General features: G+C 42.0%; 1 protein-coding gene across 2 annotated transcripts; it reads right to left on the minus strand.

Annotated features, from left to right (window-relative positions):
• Window positions 1-343: 343 nt before the first annotated feature.
• UCP1 (uncoupling protein 1) lies at window positions 344-7722 on the minus strand. Of its 2 annotated transcripts, XM_049632214.1 has the most exons (6): window positions 7577-7722; window positions 6736-6934; window positions 5044-5244; window positions 4843-4944; window positions 3403-3583; window positions 344-810 (listed from the first exon to the last, which is right to left on the minus strand). In XM_049632214.1, the coding sequence occupies exons 1-6, from the start codon at window positions 7700-7702 to the stop codon at window positions 696-698; spliced, it is 924 nt and encodes a 307-aa protein (XP_049488171.1). In that variant the 5' UTR covers window positions 7703-7722; the 3' UTR covers window positions 344-695. The 2 variants fall into 2 exon arrangements, with proteins under 2 accessions (XP_049488171.1, XP_049488170.1); XM_049632213.1 differs by lacking the exon at window positions 5044-5244.
• Between the last annotated feature and the right edge of the window lie 10351 nt (window positions 7723-18073).

Here is an 18073-nt window from a genome sequence, read left to right on the forward strand (position 1 = left end):
CAGGTGCCCCGACACCACGATTCTAATAACAATAGGCCCAAATGATTATAGTGACTTAGATTAGAAGTTGTTAAAAGTGCCGTAAAATATAGATTCTAAAAATTAAAAAAAAAAAACTAATAATTACATTTAAAGTAAGTTTCTGCCTATTGGTTCTAAAGACATTCACTTGTTATTGGACCACTTTGTAGTCTAGGTGAACTGCAAGTCTTAGATTCAGATATAGGTCCAAAACGGCAAACCTTTAAAGGTATTAACAGTCCTTTATCGAATATATTAACTTACAACTGGGTTAATAAGTTAAAAGGAAACATTAAATATTTATAAACCTAAAATGCACCGCTCCATTTGCCTCTTCTGGCAACCTGAATTATAATTAAAACATATTAAAGTTCTTCATATCCAATCGTAAGACCCCAGCCCTCCCCAAACAGGCAGATTCAGTCATTTATCCGGGCACTGCATTTGCCAGGGTGCATACTGAATGTTTTATTTTCTCCCTCTTAAAACAGTGAGAATAAAAGTCACAAGAAATAAATACAATTTTTTCTTTAAAAAGTCCAAGACTCAATTAGTATTCCTCTATCTTTTTAAGGTGAAATAAAATGAGTAGGTTCTGTTTGTTTTGGATTTTAATTATCTGGTCAGTCAGCACAGATTCCCACCATTGTGTTACATCCTTTTCCTGAAGACGATTATGTGGCACAGTCCATGGTCTGCCTTGACTTCATCAGTTCCCGCTTCAGCTGTTCAAAGCACACAAACATAATGACGTTCCAGGATCCGAGTCGCAAGAAGGAAGGTACAAATCTAGGAAAGTGCACATCACCATTCTCTGAGTTTGTTAGAATTCTTAAAGTTATTGCAGCACAGACAGCTTATGCTTCTCACTGTGCCACTCTTCTCATATAAAGGCACTTAAAGGTAGCTATTTTTCACCCTTCCCTACTGTGCACCTAAAATAATATTGTCTAAAACTTCTTCAAAACAACAAAACCGAGGTGCTCACATCTAGACACATACATACACAGCCTTCACTCCCTCCAAAGCATGTCTCGTTCCTGAAGGGGCATTTTCCAATAACTCCCCTTTTTTGAGGGGTGGGGAAAGTTCTGCTTTGTTTTGCTCTGCTTTCTGGATGGGAGATAGAAACTGTTGAAAGAGGAAAAGGAGAAAGCAAAGAAAAAGTGATGAGTAAGTGGACCGACCATTTTCCAGAGTGAAGAAATTCGTGCTGTCCAGATCTTGGCAATTCTTGTCCTTAAACTGTCAAGAGACTAAGTGCATTTTTTTGGTTTTGCTTTTTGTGGGTTTTGTGTGTGTGTGTGTGTGTGTGTGTGTGTGTGTATTATGTTTAAGAATTATGTCAAACTGTGCAGACCAAATGATTGACTTTGAACGCCTGCTTGCAGCAATGAGATATTCCAGAAAAAGATGTCATCAGTTAAATCTGCCTTGGATAGATTTTTTAAAGAGATCTGGCCTATAAAAATCAGACCCCCAAGGTTTTTGTGTGTGGTTTTGTTTTTTGTTTTGTTTTGTTTTGTTTTGTTTAGGTCTCAATACATTTCTTCTGACTCCTGGATGGATGTGTGTGTGTGTGTGTGTGTGTGTGTGTGTGTGCGTATTTTAATTACATATTTTAAATGTTCATAAGTCTACCATTTTACCATTTTAAGTGTGTAGTTCAGTAGCATTAAGTACATTGTGAGCAACCACTGCCCATCTCCAGAACCTTTTGGTCATCCCTAACTGAAACTGTACATATTAAACAAGAATTCCCTATGCTCCTACATCCCCCAGCCTCTGCTAACCACATTCCACTTCTGTCTCTATGAATCTGACTACTCTAGATGCCTCATATATGTGAAATTACACAACATTTGTCCTTCTGGGGCTGGCTCAATTTATTTAGCATAATGTTTTCAGGCTTCATCCTGGTTGTCACATGTATCCCCAAAAGGTTTTAAATTTGAAAAAAAAATATTGTTAAATGGTTAATGGTTGATAACTGATATATCCATTTTAAATTAATTTTGTAATGTATTTTATTTGTATTAACATATAAGTGCTGATTATGGTGAATTAGAACCTTGTGGATAATGTGATTGGTGCATCTATGCTTTTGATAAGGTTTGAGGCATTGCCTTACAATTTTAAAGCGTTATAGAATTTTGTTATATTATCACTAGTTTAGTCCTTATGAAGTATATCCATAAATTAGTTCATACTGTATTTTCTTAGGAAGGTAGTTTCTGATATAATATTGCTTAATGGGAAATGGGATCTACACAATACTAGTTTCTAGGTGAGTGTAATAATTATCTAAGCCACACCATTTTCTGCATCACTTTTCCAGGTCAGTGGCAATGATTTTTCTCTACTTCTACTTTAATACAATCTAAAAATCTGAGTCCATCAAGTCACAATAGTGAAAATTCCAGCTATCGCACTACTGGATATTTACCCAAATATAAGAAAGCTAATTCAAAGGGATACATGCATCCTTGTGTTTATAGCAGCATTATTTACAATTGCCAAGATATGGAAGCAGCCAAAGTGTTCGTGGATAGATGAATGGATAAATATGTGGTACACACACACACACACACACACACACACAATGGAATATTACTCAGCCATGAAAAGAATGAAATCTTGCCATTTGCAATGACATGGATGGAGCTAGAGAGTATAATGCTAAGGGAAACAAGTCAGTCAGAGAAAGATAAATACCATATGGTTTCACTCATAAGTGGAGTTTAAGAAACAAACAAGCAAAGGGAAAAAAATAAGATAAAGAAAACCAAGAAACAGACCCTTAACTATAGAGAACAAACTGATGGTTACCAGAAGGGAGGTGGGTGGGGGATGGGTTAAAAATGTGATAGGGGAGAAGGAGGGCACTTGTGATGAGCGCTGGGTGATGTATGGAAGTGTTGAATCACTATATTGTACACCTGAGACTAATAGAACACTGTGCATTAACTGGAATTAAAATAAAAACTTGAAATTAAAAAATATTTTTAAAAAATTTAAATAGTAAAAATCACATCCTATTTTCTCTTATTCCTCTATTACACTTTCTCTCCACTTTATAGTTCTCTAGCCCTGATCAGGCAAAATCCCATCTACGTTTCCAATAGACTGGGGCCAAGTGAGAGTTCACTGATTTTAAGTGAGCTTCTGATCAAGGCTGAGAAAATTTTAATATCACAGTTTTAAATGTTCTGGCCCAGTGTTGGAGGATTGGAGATACTTATGGCAAGGAAAAATAGATACTAAGTATACTGCATAGACAAAGGCTGGTCAGCTATATGTCAACTATTTGGACAAGACAGCACCCCAAAACACATAGATACTGTGAACACAGCATTACAGATAGAGAAGACCATATCCTACCCTTTGAAAAAAGCCAGTGGTCCTTCTTTAGTGAGCATTGTAATTGCACAGTTGGGCACACTTGTGTACTGTCCCGGTGGAGAATTAACAAATCTGGTTTTTACCACATCCACTGGAGAGGACAGAACAGTTGTGCAAAATCCGGCGATGAGAGCTGACACAAAGTGGCAGGGTAGGTCATCTAAAATGGACCAATGAGACAAGTCAGCATCAGACTTTTGGAAGAAGCTTCTAATTTTCAGTTCTCTATCAGATCCTTATAAACTTAGTGATATCAGGAGACCAACGTGGATGTCTGATAAATAAAATATAATAAAGAAGGTTATACTTACCTTACCAAAAAGACAGCAAATAGTACCTGGCAGAGTGGATTGTAAATGCTTTAGGAAAATAACCTGTCAGTTTTCTCTGTGCCCTTAGGATATGGGACAAAGCCTGATACATAGGCATCTAATAATTTTTCAGTGTGAGGCGAACGTGATAACCACTACACTATGGAAATGGCCTAATAATTTTTTTAGTGAATTAAAGTCATTGTTCAGGGAGAATTTCAATGTCTCTAGAACCTGTTAGAATATTTTAGGAAACCTATCCAATGGTACTACATTTTAGATAAAAACACTGATGAGCTCCTTATTTAACCAGCTCATTTGGATATAGTGTGGGATGGACTCACCTTCTGAATTATGCTATATAAAGAATAAGATGCCAACAAAGTCCCATATATTAGTATTAAATGAGAATAATGCTGATTAAGAATATAGTTGCATTTTCTTTTTGTTGTAGCAAAAAAAAATCTAATATTTAGAGTTTGGGTTTTTTTAATTTTTTTTATTTTATTTTATATTTGAGAGAGAGAGAGAGACACAGAGCATGAGCAGGGGAGGTACAGAGAGAGAGGGAGACACAGAATCTGAAGCAGGCTCCAGGGTCCAAGCTATCAGCACAGATCCGGACACGGGGCTCAAGCTCATGAGCAGTGAGATCATGACCTAAGCCGAAGTCGGACCTTCAACCGACTGAGCCACCCAGGTGCTCCCCGCCCCCTTTTTTTTTCTTAAAAACTCTATCTAATGGGGGCACCTGGGTGGCTCAGTCGGTGAAGCATCTGACTTCAGCTCAGGTCATGATCTCAAGGTTCCTGAGTTCAAGCCCTGCATTGGGCCCTCTGCTGACAGCTCGGAGCCTGGAGCCTGCTTCAGATTCTATGTCTCCCTCTCTCTCTGCCCCTCCCCTGCTCTTACTCTGTCTCTCTTTCTCTCTCTCTCTCTCAAAAATAAATAATCATTTAAAAAAAGTTATATCTAATGTTCAAAATTACTTAATTTTTTAAAAGAGAGAACTGTTACAATTAGGGGGTTCAGTACAATGTGGCTGGAGAAGCTCCAGGATGAAATTGTAAATGTGCAGACCTGGTTGTTATCAACAATAGGAAGTTACCTGCTAGTAGTTTGTTTTTCACGAGGGCCTCCTTCATTAGATCATATGTAACTAACTCTGTACAATTGATGATGACATTTCTCGTCAGGTTGGGAGTAGTCCCTGAAAAGAAGAAAATGTTTAATAGCTCCAGTATACGATAAAGCGGTAATTGAATACGTGTGTTTTAATAATTATAAAATTCACCTTAAAGTTAGTTACCTTTCCAAAGGCCTGTCAGGCCTTCCGTTGTTGCTATAATTCGGTAAGCGTTGTAAGTCCCGGTGTATCGGGGTTTGAGACCATGCAGATGGCTCTGTGCTTGAAGTCTGACCTTCACGACCTCTGTGGGTTGCCCTATGAATACTGCTACTCCTCCAGTCGTTAGACCAGCTGAGATCTTGCTTCCTAAACCAGCTGTTGCTATTCAGAGAGAAAAAATATTTATCAAGCAAAAATTTAAAAAAGCAAAAACCAAAAAACAACAAAAAACCAAGACCCAGAATGCAACTCTGTCTTTTTAATTTTAGTAGTTAGTATTATTCTATCTTTATATCTTTTCTATTTCCCCAATGCTTGTGATGATCATGCACTAAGTATGTGCTAAATCACTATAGGCTAGAAACCTCAAAGTTGACTAGAATTTTTTAAAAAATAAAGACTTTGAAGCGCCAAGAAACACAATACTTAGTTCTTTCCTATATTTGGCTCTCTTTTTCTGTATATCCCAACTGGGAGGAGGCACCAGTCACCAGGAAGGCTTAACCTTCCTCTCATCAATGGTGATGTTAATTATCGGACTTCGAGGTCTTAGGAAAATCCCAAGTGGACAAATGGCCCCCGCATGGGATGTCAAGTGGTATCAGGCTATGAAGGGTTACAAAGGGAACAACAACAACAAAAAGAAGTGAAAAAAGTGATTTTTGATAAAATTTTGAAACCTTTTAGCCTAAGTTACTCAAGACAGATAATTATTTAATCAACTATAAATAGTCTTGGAGCCCTCCTTCCCCACCCCCCCCATGCTCATTCCCATAATTAAAGTATGGATCAAAAACATTTACTCATCAAGGGCTTTCTCAGTGATTCTGTTTCCTAATCTGTAAAATAGAGACAATAACATCTACCTCATAGAGTCACTGTGTCAGTTAAAATAATATCAATTCAGCACTTAACATACTAACCTGCATATAGGAAGTATAGCAATTCTTTTCCTAACTGTATGATTGTACTGTTTTCTCATCATGCTTGTCTAGGAGCTGAGCATACAATAGATAACCATCTTTTAAACTGGCAAACTTAAGTCCACTGTAGTCCTTCCTCACCGCTGCACCTGACTCGGTTCTCTGGTCTTCTCTAACACTGGAGACCTGACAAGGAAAATCTTCAAGGAAACGAGTTTTTTCCTGTCCTCTCAACTCTCCTCATGAGGTCTGATTTTCTTCCCTTCAGACCAAAAGTTTTCAAATTTGTTGCATGCCAAAATGTCCAAGAAACTTGTGACAACATAGATTCCCTGGTCCCAACCTGAGCAATTCAGATTCGGAGGACAAGGCAGTCCTCAGCACTTGGGAGTTTTAACAAGCTCCACTGGTGTTCCTGAGAGACTTCACTGTTTGGAGAACTTTGACTTAAATATTATTTTGCAGCCCATCCATCTTCTCCAGATGGATATCCAAATGAGGCCCCAAATATCTAGGATCCACCAGGTGATTTTTACAAGTATAAATCTGCATCTGAAAACTCGATTTTGCACACTTTTCTTTCCATGAACGGTGAGTACCAAGCTAATATTGGATGCTTCCTTGACAATTTGTTATGAGGACCACTACCCTGCATGTAACATTGCTTGACCAGAGCTGGGCTCAGGGCATGTCTTTCTACCTGTCCTTCCCAGGAATGTTCCCTGCTTACTTTCTTTCCCTGCGCTGAAGAACTCCTGGACGGTGTCATAGAGGCCGATCCTAAGAGAGGCAAAGCTTATTTGTCTCTGGAGGCCAGCAGGCAGCCCACTATAGAGTTTCATCGGCCCTTCTGTTTTTGCCAGAGTGCTGATTGTTCCCAGGACACCTTTGTACTTAATGGTACTGGAGGTCTGGCATTCGCCTTGGATCTGGAAATGAGAAAGAACAGGTCAGAGCGAAGTTAAAATTGAGTAAGGGGATCCTAACTGGTGAGGAAAAAACGAAAACTGGCCATAGGTGGTCCTCGGTGGAGGAGAAACTTTAAGCCAAGATTTTTCCGGCTGTGTTCCTATTTTCAGTTCCTTTTCCCTTTACAGCAACGTCTCCCTATATATCTCTGTATCTCTCTAGCTATGTATATATGCAGAGAGATCAGCTATAATGCACATTTTGAACATTCCCACCCTCCCTGTATAAATTCTCCAGGACCCCTAAGCGGCAGATGCCAATGTGACCCCTCCAAATTAAGGAAGGCAAAGAGCCTGGCTTGTAAACTGGGAGAGGCTGGTATTGTTAGCAGTTAGAACACTTAGTACACCCTAACTTTGGGGGCTTTGGCAGCCGGCATGGTCAACCTGTCTTCCATGGCTTCTTGTGGTTCTTCCGTTACTCTCAAAGCATTCCAGTTTCCCACCCTAATGCATCCAGTGCTGTGACAATGCCGCACCATTTGTTAAGGGGCCGACGGCCCTGCCTTGAGAAGGGGTGGTTAAACCAAAGCGCTTGTCAAAGGGATGCACAGAATAGATGTCCTCCCTCTCCTTGAGACACGTCCCCATCTCGCTCGCTACCTGTAGCCGGACTTTGGCCGTGTCCAGCGGGAAGGTGATCACATCCGCCACACAGGCCGCCACGCCAGCAGAGAAGATCTTGACCGCCATGGTCGGGGGCACGTCCGAGGCTGTCAGGCCCACCATCTTCGCTCAAATTGCGGAGCGACGAGAGGGCGCAAGGACGAAGCACTTGGGCCCCCGCAAGGTGGAATTTCTCCCTGCCTCTCCTCCCCTGTCCCGCTGGGACAGCAAACAGTCTCCCTGACTTCAGAGAGGCGGGAGACGCTCGCAGCTTGGGCGGCGCGCGGGCAGTGGCTGCAGGTGGAACCGGGCGCACCTCTCGTCTTCCCGCCCTCGCTCCGGGGAGGACCGAGGGTCGCTGGCTGGAAGCTCCCGTGCGCCCTGCCAGCGCCGGGTGACTTATATAGGCAGCCGCTCGGGGGCTGCGGCTCGCCAGGTCTCCGCAGACCGGGGGTGGACCTGGCTGGGGCGTGCCCTGGGGCGCCAAGTCCCTCCCACCCGCATCCTCGCAACGCGCCTGGAGAGCCGGCTTCCACCCCGAAAGCAGTCGCCGCGCACCTAGCCTTCTGCGCCCTGCGCCCTGCGTCCGGCACTTCCGAGGGAGGGCGCACCGCAGCAGGGACCAGCCCCGGTCCCACCTGGGGCCGGGAGCAGGTGCGGGCTTCCTAAACAAGCGCGATCTCGGGGATTCTGGTAAAAGGTCCTGCCGAGCTGGGAATTCACCCAAGCAAGAGTGGAGCGCCCCTTGTATCCTTCGGGCACCCTGGGAACCTTGCAGGCATCCTCTCGGCTTCCTTTCCTCTTTTTAACTTCTCATCCTCCTTTCTTCTTTCCAACCAGCAAATCCAGACCTGGGAAAATCCCAGGCAGGAACCAAGAACACCTTGAATTTTTAAAAGAAATAAAGTGTTTCTTTTGAACGCTTTTTGCAGAGGATGTCAAATGAGATCACTGACATACTAGAAAGCAAATAGTAAATTGCTAATGCACTCTATGAAGCGAGATATAATTTGCTCCTTTTACTTTCCTTTCTTAGGACAGGGCGGTGGAAATGACACCCGCAGATCCCTTGGCTCCAAAGGGCAGTTCTTCTGATCTGGCTTGGTCATCTGGACTCCCACTTTTGCTTCCTTCTAGTAAAATATGGTTCCAGAGACATCCCAGGTGGGAAATCTGTTGCTAGCTTACCTACAGTGATAAATTAAATGTTGCAATGTGTATTTGTTCCTGCTCCTACCCTGTGCAAAGCTGTATTGTAAGCATTCATTTATTCTTTTGGTTCAAGAGTAGGGAAAATAGGATACAGAGCCCCTAGAGAATGATTTCCAAATACTCTGTATGAACAGGTTGTGTGCCCTGTGCTAAAAGCCTTTCTAGAGGACTTCCAAGAGAGGACATGGCTGAGCGATATTGAGGAAGTCAATGGTAAAGGTAGGGTGGGCTCTGAATAAACAGGAGAAGAAGACAGTGGTTTTCCTCCTCTGCAAACACCTGCTGAAATAAAGAGCAGTTGAGGCAAGTAGGTGGCATATACAAAGGCAAAGACTTGGGGAAAGCAGGGTGAATGTATGGGGATGTGTTCTGTTGACCTGCCTGAGAAAAATGGGTGGTGGGAAGAAGGAGAGAGGCAGGGCATGAAGTTGGTAAAAGATGAAAATGTGGAAGCCAAACATGGCCAGCTGAGGGCTGATCCTGAGAGTCTATTCCAAATGTGTGTTCATGTTATCACTTCATGCCTGTGTAGTTCTTTACAGATTGTACATGTTGTATTTGATATGGTAGACAATACAGCTTTGTGAATAGTTTGATATAGAGTCAAAGATTTTTCAGAGATGACTCTAAGTTTAAGAACATGGATAGTAGTGGGGCGCCTGGGCAGCTCAGTCAGTTAAGCATCCGACTTCAAGTCAGGTCATGATTTCACCCCGCAGACGGTGGGGGGGGGGTGGACCTGGCCAGGGCATCCCCCCGGGCCGTGCTTGTGGGTTCGAGCCCCACTTCAGGCTCTATGCTGACAACTCAGAGCCTGTAGCCTGCTTCAGATTCTGTGTCTCTGTCTCCCTCTGCCTCTCCCCTGTTTTCACTCTGTCTCTTTCTCTCTCAAAAATAATATGATAAACATTAAAAAAATAAAAGAACACGGGTAGTAGGCTCAGTGATGGTGCCAGCTGATTGTCATGAGACAGTTGGTAAGGAGAGGTGATTTTAGGGGCAAGAAGATGAGATTAACTTTTAAAGTCTTGGAATTATTTGAAGAGAAGAGTGTTTATCATAGGTAAAAAGCTACCATAGGAAACTACATATAACATACTAAAAGAGCAAGAAATCAGAGCTGGGAGGTATTTGGGAGACAGCAATATGGATGCAATGAGAAAAGGTACGCTTTAAATGGGAGTGAGTACAACAGGATTGGGCCAAGTGGTAGGGGTACCCAGAGTTATGGTCTGGGAAGAATGATCTTGTCAAAGGTAAAATTTGTAGTGTGTCCAGTCATGGAGCCGTGATATTAGAGAATATAATTTAAGGAAGGGTGGGGTCTCGACTAGCATGAAGTTTAGAAGATGTGTCAAAAGAAGACAAAAGTGAAGAAAAGCCTATTGAATTTGGCTCTAACACTATCGGTCATCTTAGGGAGTATGCTGTGGTGGAGTCATTAGGTTGAGGCTGATGGCTAAGCAGAGATCGAGAATGTTCAGTATAGTGTGACTAAGTGTCTAAGAGGGTGTCTAAGAGTGACTAAGTGTCTAAGTTACCATTTTTCCTTGGTAACTCTAGTGAACATCTGCTATCAACTGGTTAGTCCCCAGCTCACAACTCACCCCTTCTAAGAGGCCCTTGGGAGGAAGTAGGAGAAAGTTTGCCTCAGGTCGGAGAAAACAGTAGGGTAGAGGGTGGCGTCCCCAAGGTCAGACTTCTCTTCTGGCACAAAGAAGAAGAGGTGAAGAATAGGTCAGTGTGACCAAGGGTAACAGCCCTTTTATGACGTGGTTAAGGAATGGCAGCGAGTTCTTAATGTACTAAGTTCCTATTTCCTTTTTGAAAATTTAGAGCAACATTTACAACTGTACTTGCTCAAGCTGTGGCCAATCAGGAATCACTGAACAAATGTCTCTATATTACATTAAAAAAGATAATGCTGTGCATTTGAATACTGTTCTACACTTTCCCATAATTCTGTCACTAACCACCAATAGGAAACTCTGTGTTGTAGTTGTATAGATAACTGTGCAAACGACAGAAGAGAGGATTCATAAAAAAAGAAATACAAATTTTAAAAATAGAGGTGATATATTTAATGTCATTGATAAAGTAATGTACCTTTTTCACCTAATAAATTAATACCTTGTCTCTACCAAAATTATAATTATTACCACATTGACATGTATATTTTCATATTGTAAATTTAATCTTATAAATATACATAAATAATGAGTTAATTACAAACTGTGAATGGTAAAAACATGATAATTATACTATCAGTACTATATTAATGACAGCATTATAAATTTGCATAGTTCTTTTAGAAAACAGTTTGGCAGTATGCAATGAGCAAAGACAACGTCCATGTCCTTTGATCTAATGATTCTTCTTCTGGATACCTTCCCTAAAATAATTAGCCAAAATGTGAAAAAGTCATATATATAGGATGATGCTTACTGCAGTCTAATATTTGTAAGAGCAAAGTAGTGGGGGTACCTCAGTTTGTCTCACCTGGGTTTGTCAGAAGAATCATGCGTATTAGTGACCCACAGGTGTCCACCTGTATGCAACGATATGTAAATGGAAGGAGAGACTGCCCTTAGGAATTGGGAGAGTAGGGAGAGGGCAGGAAGGGGTTCTCTTAGTCCAGCCCAGCCCAAAGAGAGAGACTATCAAATTGTGTGTTAAAGGAGAAAATATTCTGTTTTCATAGCACAGTAATTTAAGAGAAACAAGCCCATGTGCAAATTCTAGCTAAGATACTTCCTGGCTGAGTGGGCGTGGACAAATGACTTCTCTGAACTCAGATTCTTCACTTTTACAATGACTATTCCTGTGTCATGAGTTTATTCTCTTTTTTTTTAATGTTTATTTTTGAGATAGACAGAGCATGAGCGGGGGAGGGGCAGAGAGAGAGGGAGACACAGAATCCAAAGCAGGTTCCAGGCCCTGAGCTGGCAGCAAAGAGCCCGATGTGGGGCTTGAACTTCCAAACCATGAAATCATGACCTGAGCCCAATTTGGACACTTAACTGACTGAGCCACCCAGGTGCCCACATTAGGTTATTCTTATTAATGGATCACTCTTTGTGCTTAGCACCAGCTGCACATAACTGTCATAAGCCTATGAAAGATTTATCCACTTCATGCACCTAACAAATACTTACATAGCCTGTAACAAGTACTGGACACTGTTCTAAACACTTTCTGAAGTTTAACACACTTACTCCTCATCTCAGCCCTTTGAAAAATGTACTACTGTTGTTCCACGTCATGGATGAGGAAACTCAGAGGCTTAGAGTGGTTTAGAATGTTCTCGTAGGTCATGTAACCACTGAATGGTACACTTAGGGTCTGTCTGAGCCCCAAACCCTCTGTCGCTATATGATACCCAAACTGCCTTCCCAATATATTTATGACAATGTATTTTCCTATGCTTTGAAAATGTAGAATGGCTAGGTATACTTATATATTTTCTTAATAAATTACATAAAAAGTTTCAAAGAAGTCATGTGAAATATATATCCTTTACTTGGATTGTATACATGATGAAGGGATTTACAAAGAATAAACATTGCAACACTTCTACTTTTAAAATCACTTTAATTCAAGGGCGCCTGGGTGGCTCAGTTGGTTGAGCACCTGACTTTGGCTCAGGTCATGATCTTGCCATTCCCAAGTTCAAGCCTCACGTAAGGTCTGTGCTGACATCTCAGAGCCTGGAGCCTGTTTCGGACTCTGTGTCTCCCTCTCTCTCCGCCCCTCCCCTGCTAGCACTCTGTCTCACTCTCTCTCACTCTCAAAAATAAATAAACATTAAAAAAATAAATAAAATAAAATCACTTTATTTCATTTCATCTTCAGGAAGAGCTGGTGGAAGAGGTGGAGAAGGTGATATATGAGATTTAGAAAAATTTGATTTACAGGGATTGAGGCCCAGCGGAGGGACCAGAGAATGAAGAGGAAGAGGTGACTTGGAGAATAGGACATTCCTGTCCTCAGATACTTGGAGGCACATGCGGTGGACAGGTGAGATTTGTTCTGTACACAATTAGGGAAGAGCATTAGTGCCGAGGTAGGGAGAGTACTGGTAAACAGATTTTAGGTAAGCGTAAACAATATTCTACTAGTCAATGTGATGAGAGATAGAATGTGTTGCTATTTTGGGTAAGGAGTTTGCGTCACTACAGATATTTGGTTCTAGGTAGTTTTCCTATGCTTTAAAGATGTAGAATGCCTAGGTATACTCATATATTTTCTTAATAAATCATATAAAAAGTTTCAAAAAAGTCATATGGAATATATGTCCTTTACTTGGTTTGTATACATGATGAGGGGATTTATAAAGAAAAGAATAAACATTGCAACACTTCTACTTTTAAAATCACTTTATTTCATTTCATGAAACATTTATTTGTTTAATCTCTTTACACCTGTTTTCCTGTGTGTAAAATAGGGATGGCAGTCATAAGTGCAGTTATAGTGGGGCGCCTGGGTGGCTTAGTTGGTTAAGCGTCCAACTTCGGCTCAGGTCATGATCTCGTGGTTTGTGAGTTCGAGCCCCGTGTCTGGTTCTGTGCTGACAGCTCGGGGCCTGGAGCCTACTTCAGATTCTGTGTCTCTCTCTCTCTCTGCCCTTCACCCACTCACACTCTGCCTCTGTCTCTCTCAAAAATAAATAAACATTAAAAATTTTTTTAAAAATTGCAGCTATCGTGATATTGTGAGGATGTAATTAAATAATACTAGTAAGATTTTAGCACAATAACTATAGAGGGGCACCTAGAAAAGGCATAATAAATGATCATTACAATTATATTTTATTAATGCAGTTTGGATGACCATTTTTCAGGTTGTTGTAAGGAACCAAAGCATTCAACTAACCGTTTTTTGGGTTTTTTTAAATTTTTTTTAACGTTTATTTATTTTTGAGGCAGAGAGAGACAGAGCATGAACAGGGGAGGGTCAGAGAGAGGGAGACACAGAATCCGAAGCAGGCTCCAGGTTCTGAGCTGTCAGCGCAGAGCACGACGCGGGGCTAGAACTCACGGACGACGAGATCATGACCTGAGCCGAAGTCAGATGCTCAACCGACTGAGCCACCCAGGTGCCCCATTCAACTAACAGTTTTACTGAAAGGTGTAAAAGTCCCTTCACACTCTGAGAACTTGAGTTCCGGATTCTGTGACCCATCCTGGGATGCAGTTATCACGTAGGGGAAGCAGGACTGGGACCCAGATCTCTTGGTGGAGGGCAGCCAGGAGTGGCATGAAGGTGAAATGGGGCCATTCCAGCTGAGAGCCAGCCTTGAGGCTCCCAGGGTGTAGGGGCTGCTGGGCTCTGTTGTGATGAGGACATGGTTGCTAGGTTAGAGGTCATGGCCCAGTTCCAGGATCCTCTCCCTCCCCCATTTCTCCTCCTAATCTCCCAGACCAATGGAAATGTCAGAGCGATGCATCCTGCCTGGCGGAGAGGACTTGGCTAAAGGTCAAGGATTGCAGTCCTAGTGTGAATGTGAAATGGACATGGGGGGAAGGAGCAAAGACTAACTGAGGTTACCCTGGAAGCCTTCTCGGTGATGTCTGTGGTTGTTGCTTCAGTTTGCCTGTTTCCAACACTGCTCCCAAGTCAGAGACGTCCAGGAGGCCTTCTTGGCCAGACTGTGAAATGTCCCACTGCAGCCCCTGTGTGGCAAGCTGTCTGGGAAAGATGCAGCCTGACACTAAAAATTAAAGGATGGATTTATCTCATCTACAGCATGATGGAGCCAGGCAAAGTAAAGAAATGACTACCTTGAACTATTTTCACATTGTTGTTTGAATGTGCTGGGTAAGATGCCAAAGGGGCAGGCAGTGGAGAATCTCCCCACGGAATGCAGTCTCCCACACCTGATGTGCCCAAGGTGCTGGGTCTGGAGGCAAAAAGATGGGGGAAACATCTGACTATATGCACTCTTTGTCATGTGCAAATGTATTTGTGTGCTTAAAATTCCATACAAGTTCTCTCTTTTACATTTTACTTGTGTAGTCAGAATGACTGTTTGGAAAGACATAAGCGACTGATTTATAAATGTCTAAATTTCTGGGGTGCCTGAGTGGCTCAGTTGGTTAAGCGTCTTCAGCTCAGGTCATGGTCTCACAGTTTGTGAGTTATCTCTGCTACCAGCACAGAGCCCGCTTTGGATCCTCTATCCCCTTCTCTCCCTGCCCCTACCCTGCTCTCTCTCTCTCTCTCTCTCTCTCTCTCTGTCTCTCTCTCTCTCTCTCTCAAATAAATAAACATTAAAAAAAATTCTTAAGGGATGCTTGGGTGGCCGGTTAAGCAGCCGACTTTGACTCATGTCATGATCTCCCAGTTCATGAGTTCAAGGCCCGAGTCAGGCTCTGTGCTGACAACTCAGAGCCTGGAGCCTGCTTCAGATTCTGTGTCTCCCTCTCTCTCTCTCTGCCCCTCTTCTGCTCACGCTCTCCCTTTCTCTCTTTCTCTCTCTTAAAAATAAATAAATGCTAAAAATTTTTTTTTAATCTTAAAAAAAAATAAAATAAGATGTCCAAATTTCACAGATAAGAAAACAAAGTCTTTTCTGCATTATTTTCCTGTGATCTGTAGAATGACCTTTTGATCACTCTCCTGGAGGGTTTCTTTGCCCAGCTAAATTTCATAATGAAGTCACTCTCTTGGAGTTTAGTCTACTTAGAAGTAGACTCTTAGCGTTGTGCTCTATTTCATGTCTCTAGCCCTTTCCCTTTGCAGGTGCTCCCTCTTTGTTTAGATCCTGTGCTAAACTCTTTTTTAGTATTTCTTTTTTTTTTAATGTTTATTTATTTTTGAGAGACAAAGAGGCAGAGCATGAGCAGGGAAGAGGTAGAGAGAGAGAGGGAATCCAACGCAGGCTCCAGGCTCTGAGCTGTCAGCACAGAGCCCCACTTGGAACTCTAACTCACGAACTGTGAGCCAAAGCTCACGTGTTCCATGACCTGAGCCAAAGCCCGACGCTTAACCGACTGAGCAACCCAGGCGCCCCTCAATATTTCCTGATAGGGTATGAAGAGGATTGGCATTTGGGGGTATCTATTCATTGGGTGGAGCTCTTCTCCCATTCTAGCTGTTCTATCATTCTACTTGTTTATGCAGCGAATGTGATTCCACATGCATTTATTGTGCACTTGCTGCATGCACTGTGCTGAAGTCTGGGGAGATGGACACACTAATAATGATCGTGATATAATATGCTAGGTGCAGTGTTAGAGATGTACTCAGGTGATCAGAGAGCAGAAGAGAAGGGTATCTGATGCAGACTGTGGGCATGTGGGGGGCTTCCGGAAGATGATGCAGATGGATCCAAGTCTTAGAGAGTGAGTAGGAATTACCCAGGCAAGAGGTGTGGAGAGCAAGGTCATGCTGGTCACATGGGACCACACAGCCAAGACATGGAACCAAGGAACAGCACAGTAAGTTTGGATAAATAAAAGCTTATTGGTATTTTGGGATCATAAAAGGCAAGGCGGGGGGAGGCAAGAGACCAGACTTGAGCCTAAGGAGGCAGCGCAACTCTGGGAGGCTCTGATCTTATCGTCTTCTAAGTAATGAGGAGGTTTTAAACACGGGAGGGACAAACTTAGTTTTGTGTTTTAGATACATTTATGTGGCTTTGGGGCAGATGTCTTGAGGACCGTGAGGAAGAATCTGTTCCATGCCTCTTGCCTACCTTCTGCTGGTTTGCTGCCAGTCTCTGGAAGGGGGAAGCATCATCCTGACCTCTGCCTTCACCTTTACATGGTGTTCTCCTTGTGTGTGTGTATGTCTTTTAATAAGGACACCAGTCCTATGGATTAGGGCCCACCCTAATGACCTCATCTTTTCTTTTTTTCATCTATAATAATTGTATATATTTAAGGTGTATGACATGATAATCGATAAACAGGCATAATTCGGAGATGTTTTGGGTTGAGTCTCAGACCACTACAATGAAGAGAAAGTCACGATAAAGCTAGTCAAAGTAATTTCTTGGTTTTCCAGTGCATATAAAAAGTATGTTTATACTGTAGTCTACTAAATGCACAATAGTATTATGTCTAAAAAATTAATGTGCATAACTTAATTTTAAAATATTTTATTGCTAAAAGATGTTAAGCATCATCTGAGCTTTCAGCAAGTTGTAATCAGCGATCACAGATCATCATTACACATATAATAATCAAAAGTTTGTAATATTGCAAGAATTACCAAAATGTGACACAGAAACACAAAGTGAGCAAATGTCATTGGAAAAATGGGGACACAGAGTTGCCACGAACCTTCAGTTTGTAAAAAATGCAGTGTCTGTGAAGCATAATAAAGCAAAGTGCAATAAAATGAGGTGTGCATGTACATATACATAGTGAAATGATTACTAAGTTAAGCTAATAACATATGCATCTGCTCACATCGTTACCATTTTTTTCTTTTGTTGTGGAGACAGCACCTGACATCCACTATTAGCAAATTTCCAGTATTCGATACAGTATGATTAACTACATCATGCTGTCCATTAGATGTCTAGACTTATTCCTTCTACAGAACTATAACTTTGTACCCTTTTTAAAAAAAAAAAAAGCTTACTTATTTTGAGAGAGGGAGGGAGAGGCAGCGAGAGAGGGAGAGAGAATCCCAAGCAGGCTCCACACTCTCAGCTCAGAGCCCCATCCAGGACTCCATCTCATGAATCATGAGATCATGACCTGAGCCAAAATCAAGAGTTGGATGTTTAACCAACTGAGCGGCCCAGGTACTCCTCAGTTTTTTTTCTTTTCTGTGTCTGACTTATTTCATTTAGCATAATCGTCTTCCAGCTTCATCCATGTTGCCTAATGACCTCGTCATTAATTGATTAATTAATTTAACGAATTACATCTGCAGCAACCCTATTCCCAAATAAAGTCACATTCTGAGGTACTTGGGGTTACATCTTTTAACATATGAATTTGGTGGGAGAGGGACATAATACAACCCATAACAGGTGCCAGTGATAAGCTGCAGAGGACTTTTTTTTTAAGCTTGTTTATTTTGAGAGAGAGAGAGTGCGTGCATGCAAGTTGGGGAGGGACAGAGAGAGAGGGAAAGAATCCCAAGCAGGCTCCGAGCTGTCAGCGCAGAGCACCTCACAGGGTTCAATTTCACTAACTGTGAGATCATGACCTGTGCCAAAACTGGGTGCTTAAGCCGACTGAGCCTCCCAGCCACCCCTGCAGAGGGCGCTTTTGGCAAACCTTGAGCTTAGATGTCACTGTTGGGTTAAAAAGGAATAAATAGAAA

This window comes from Panthera uncia, chromosome B1 (assembly GCF_023721935.1).
Source record: "Panthera uncia isolate 11264 chromosome B1, Puncia_PCG_1.0, whole genome shotgun sequence".
Taxonomy (NCBI): Eukaryota; Metazoa; Chordata; class Mammalia; order Carnivora; family Felidae; genus Panthera; species Panthera uncia.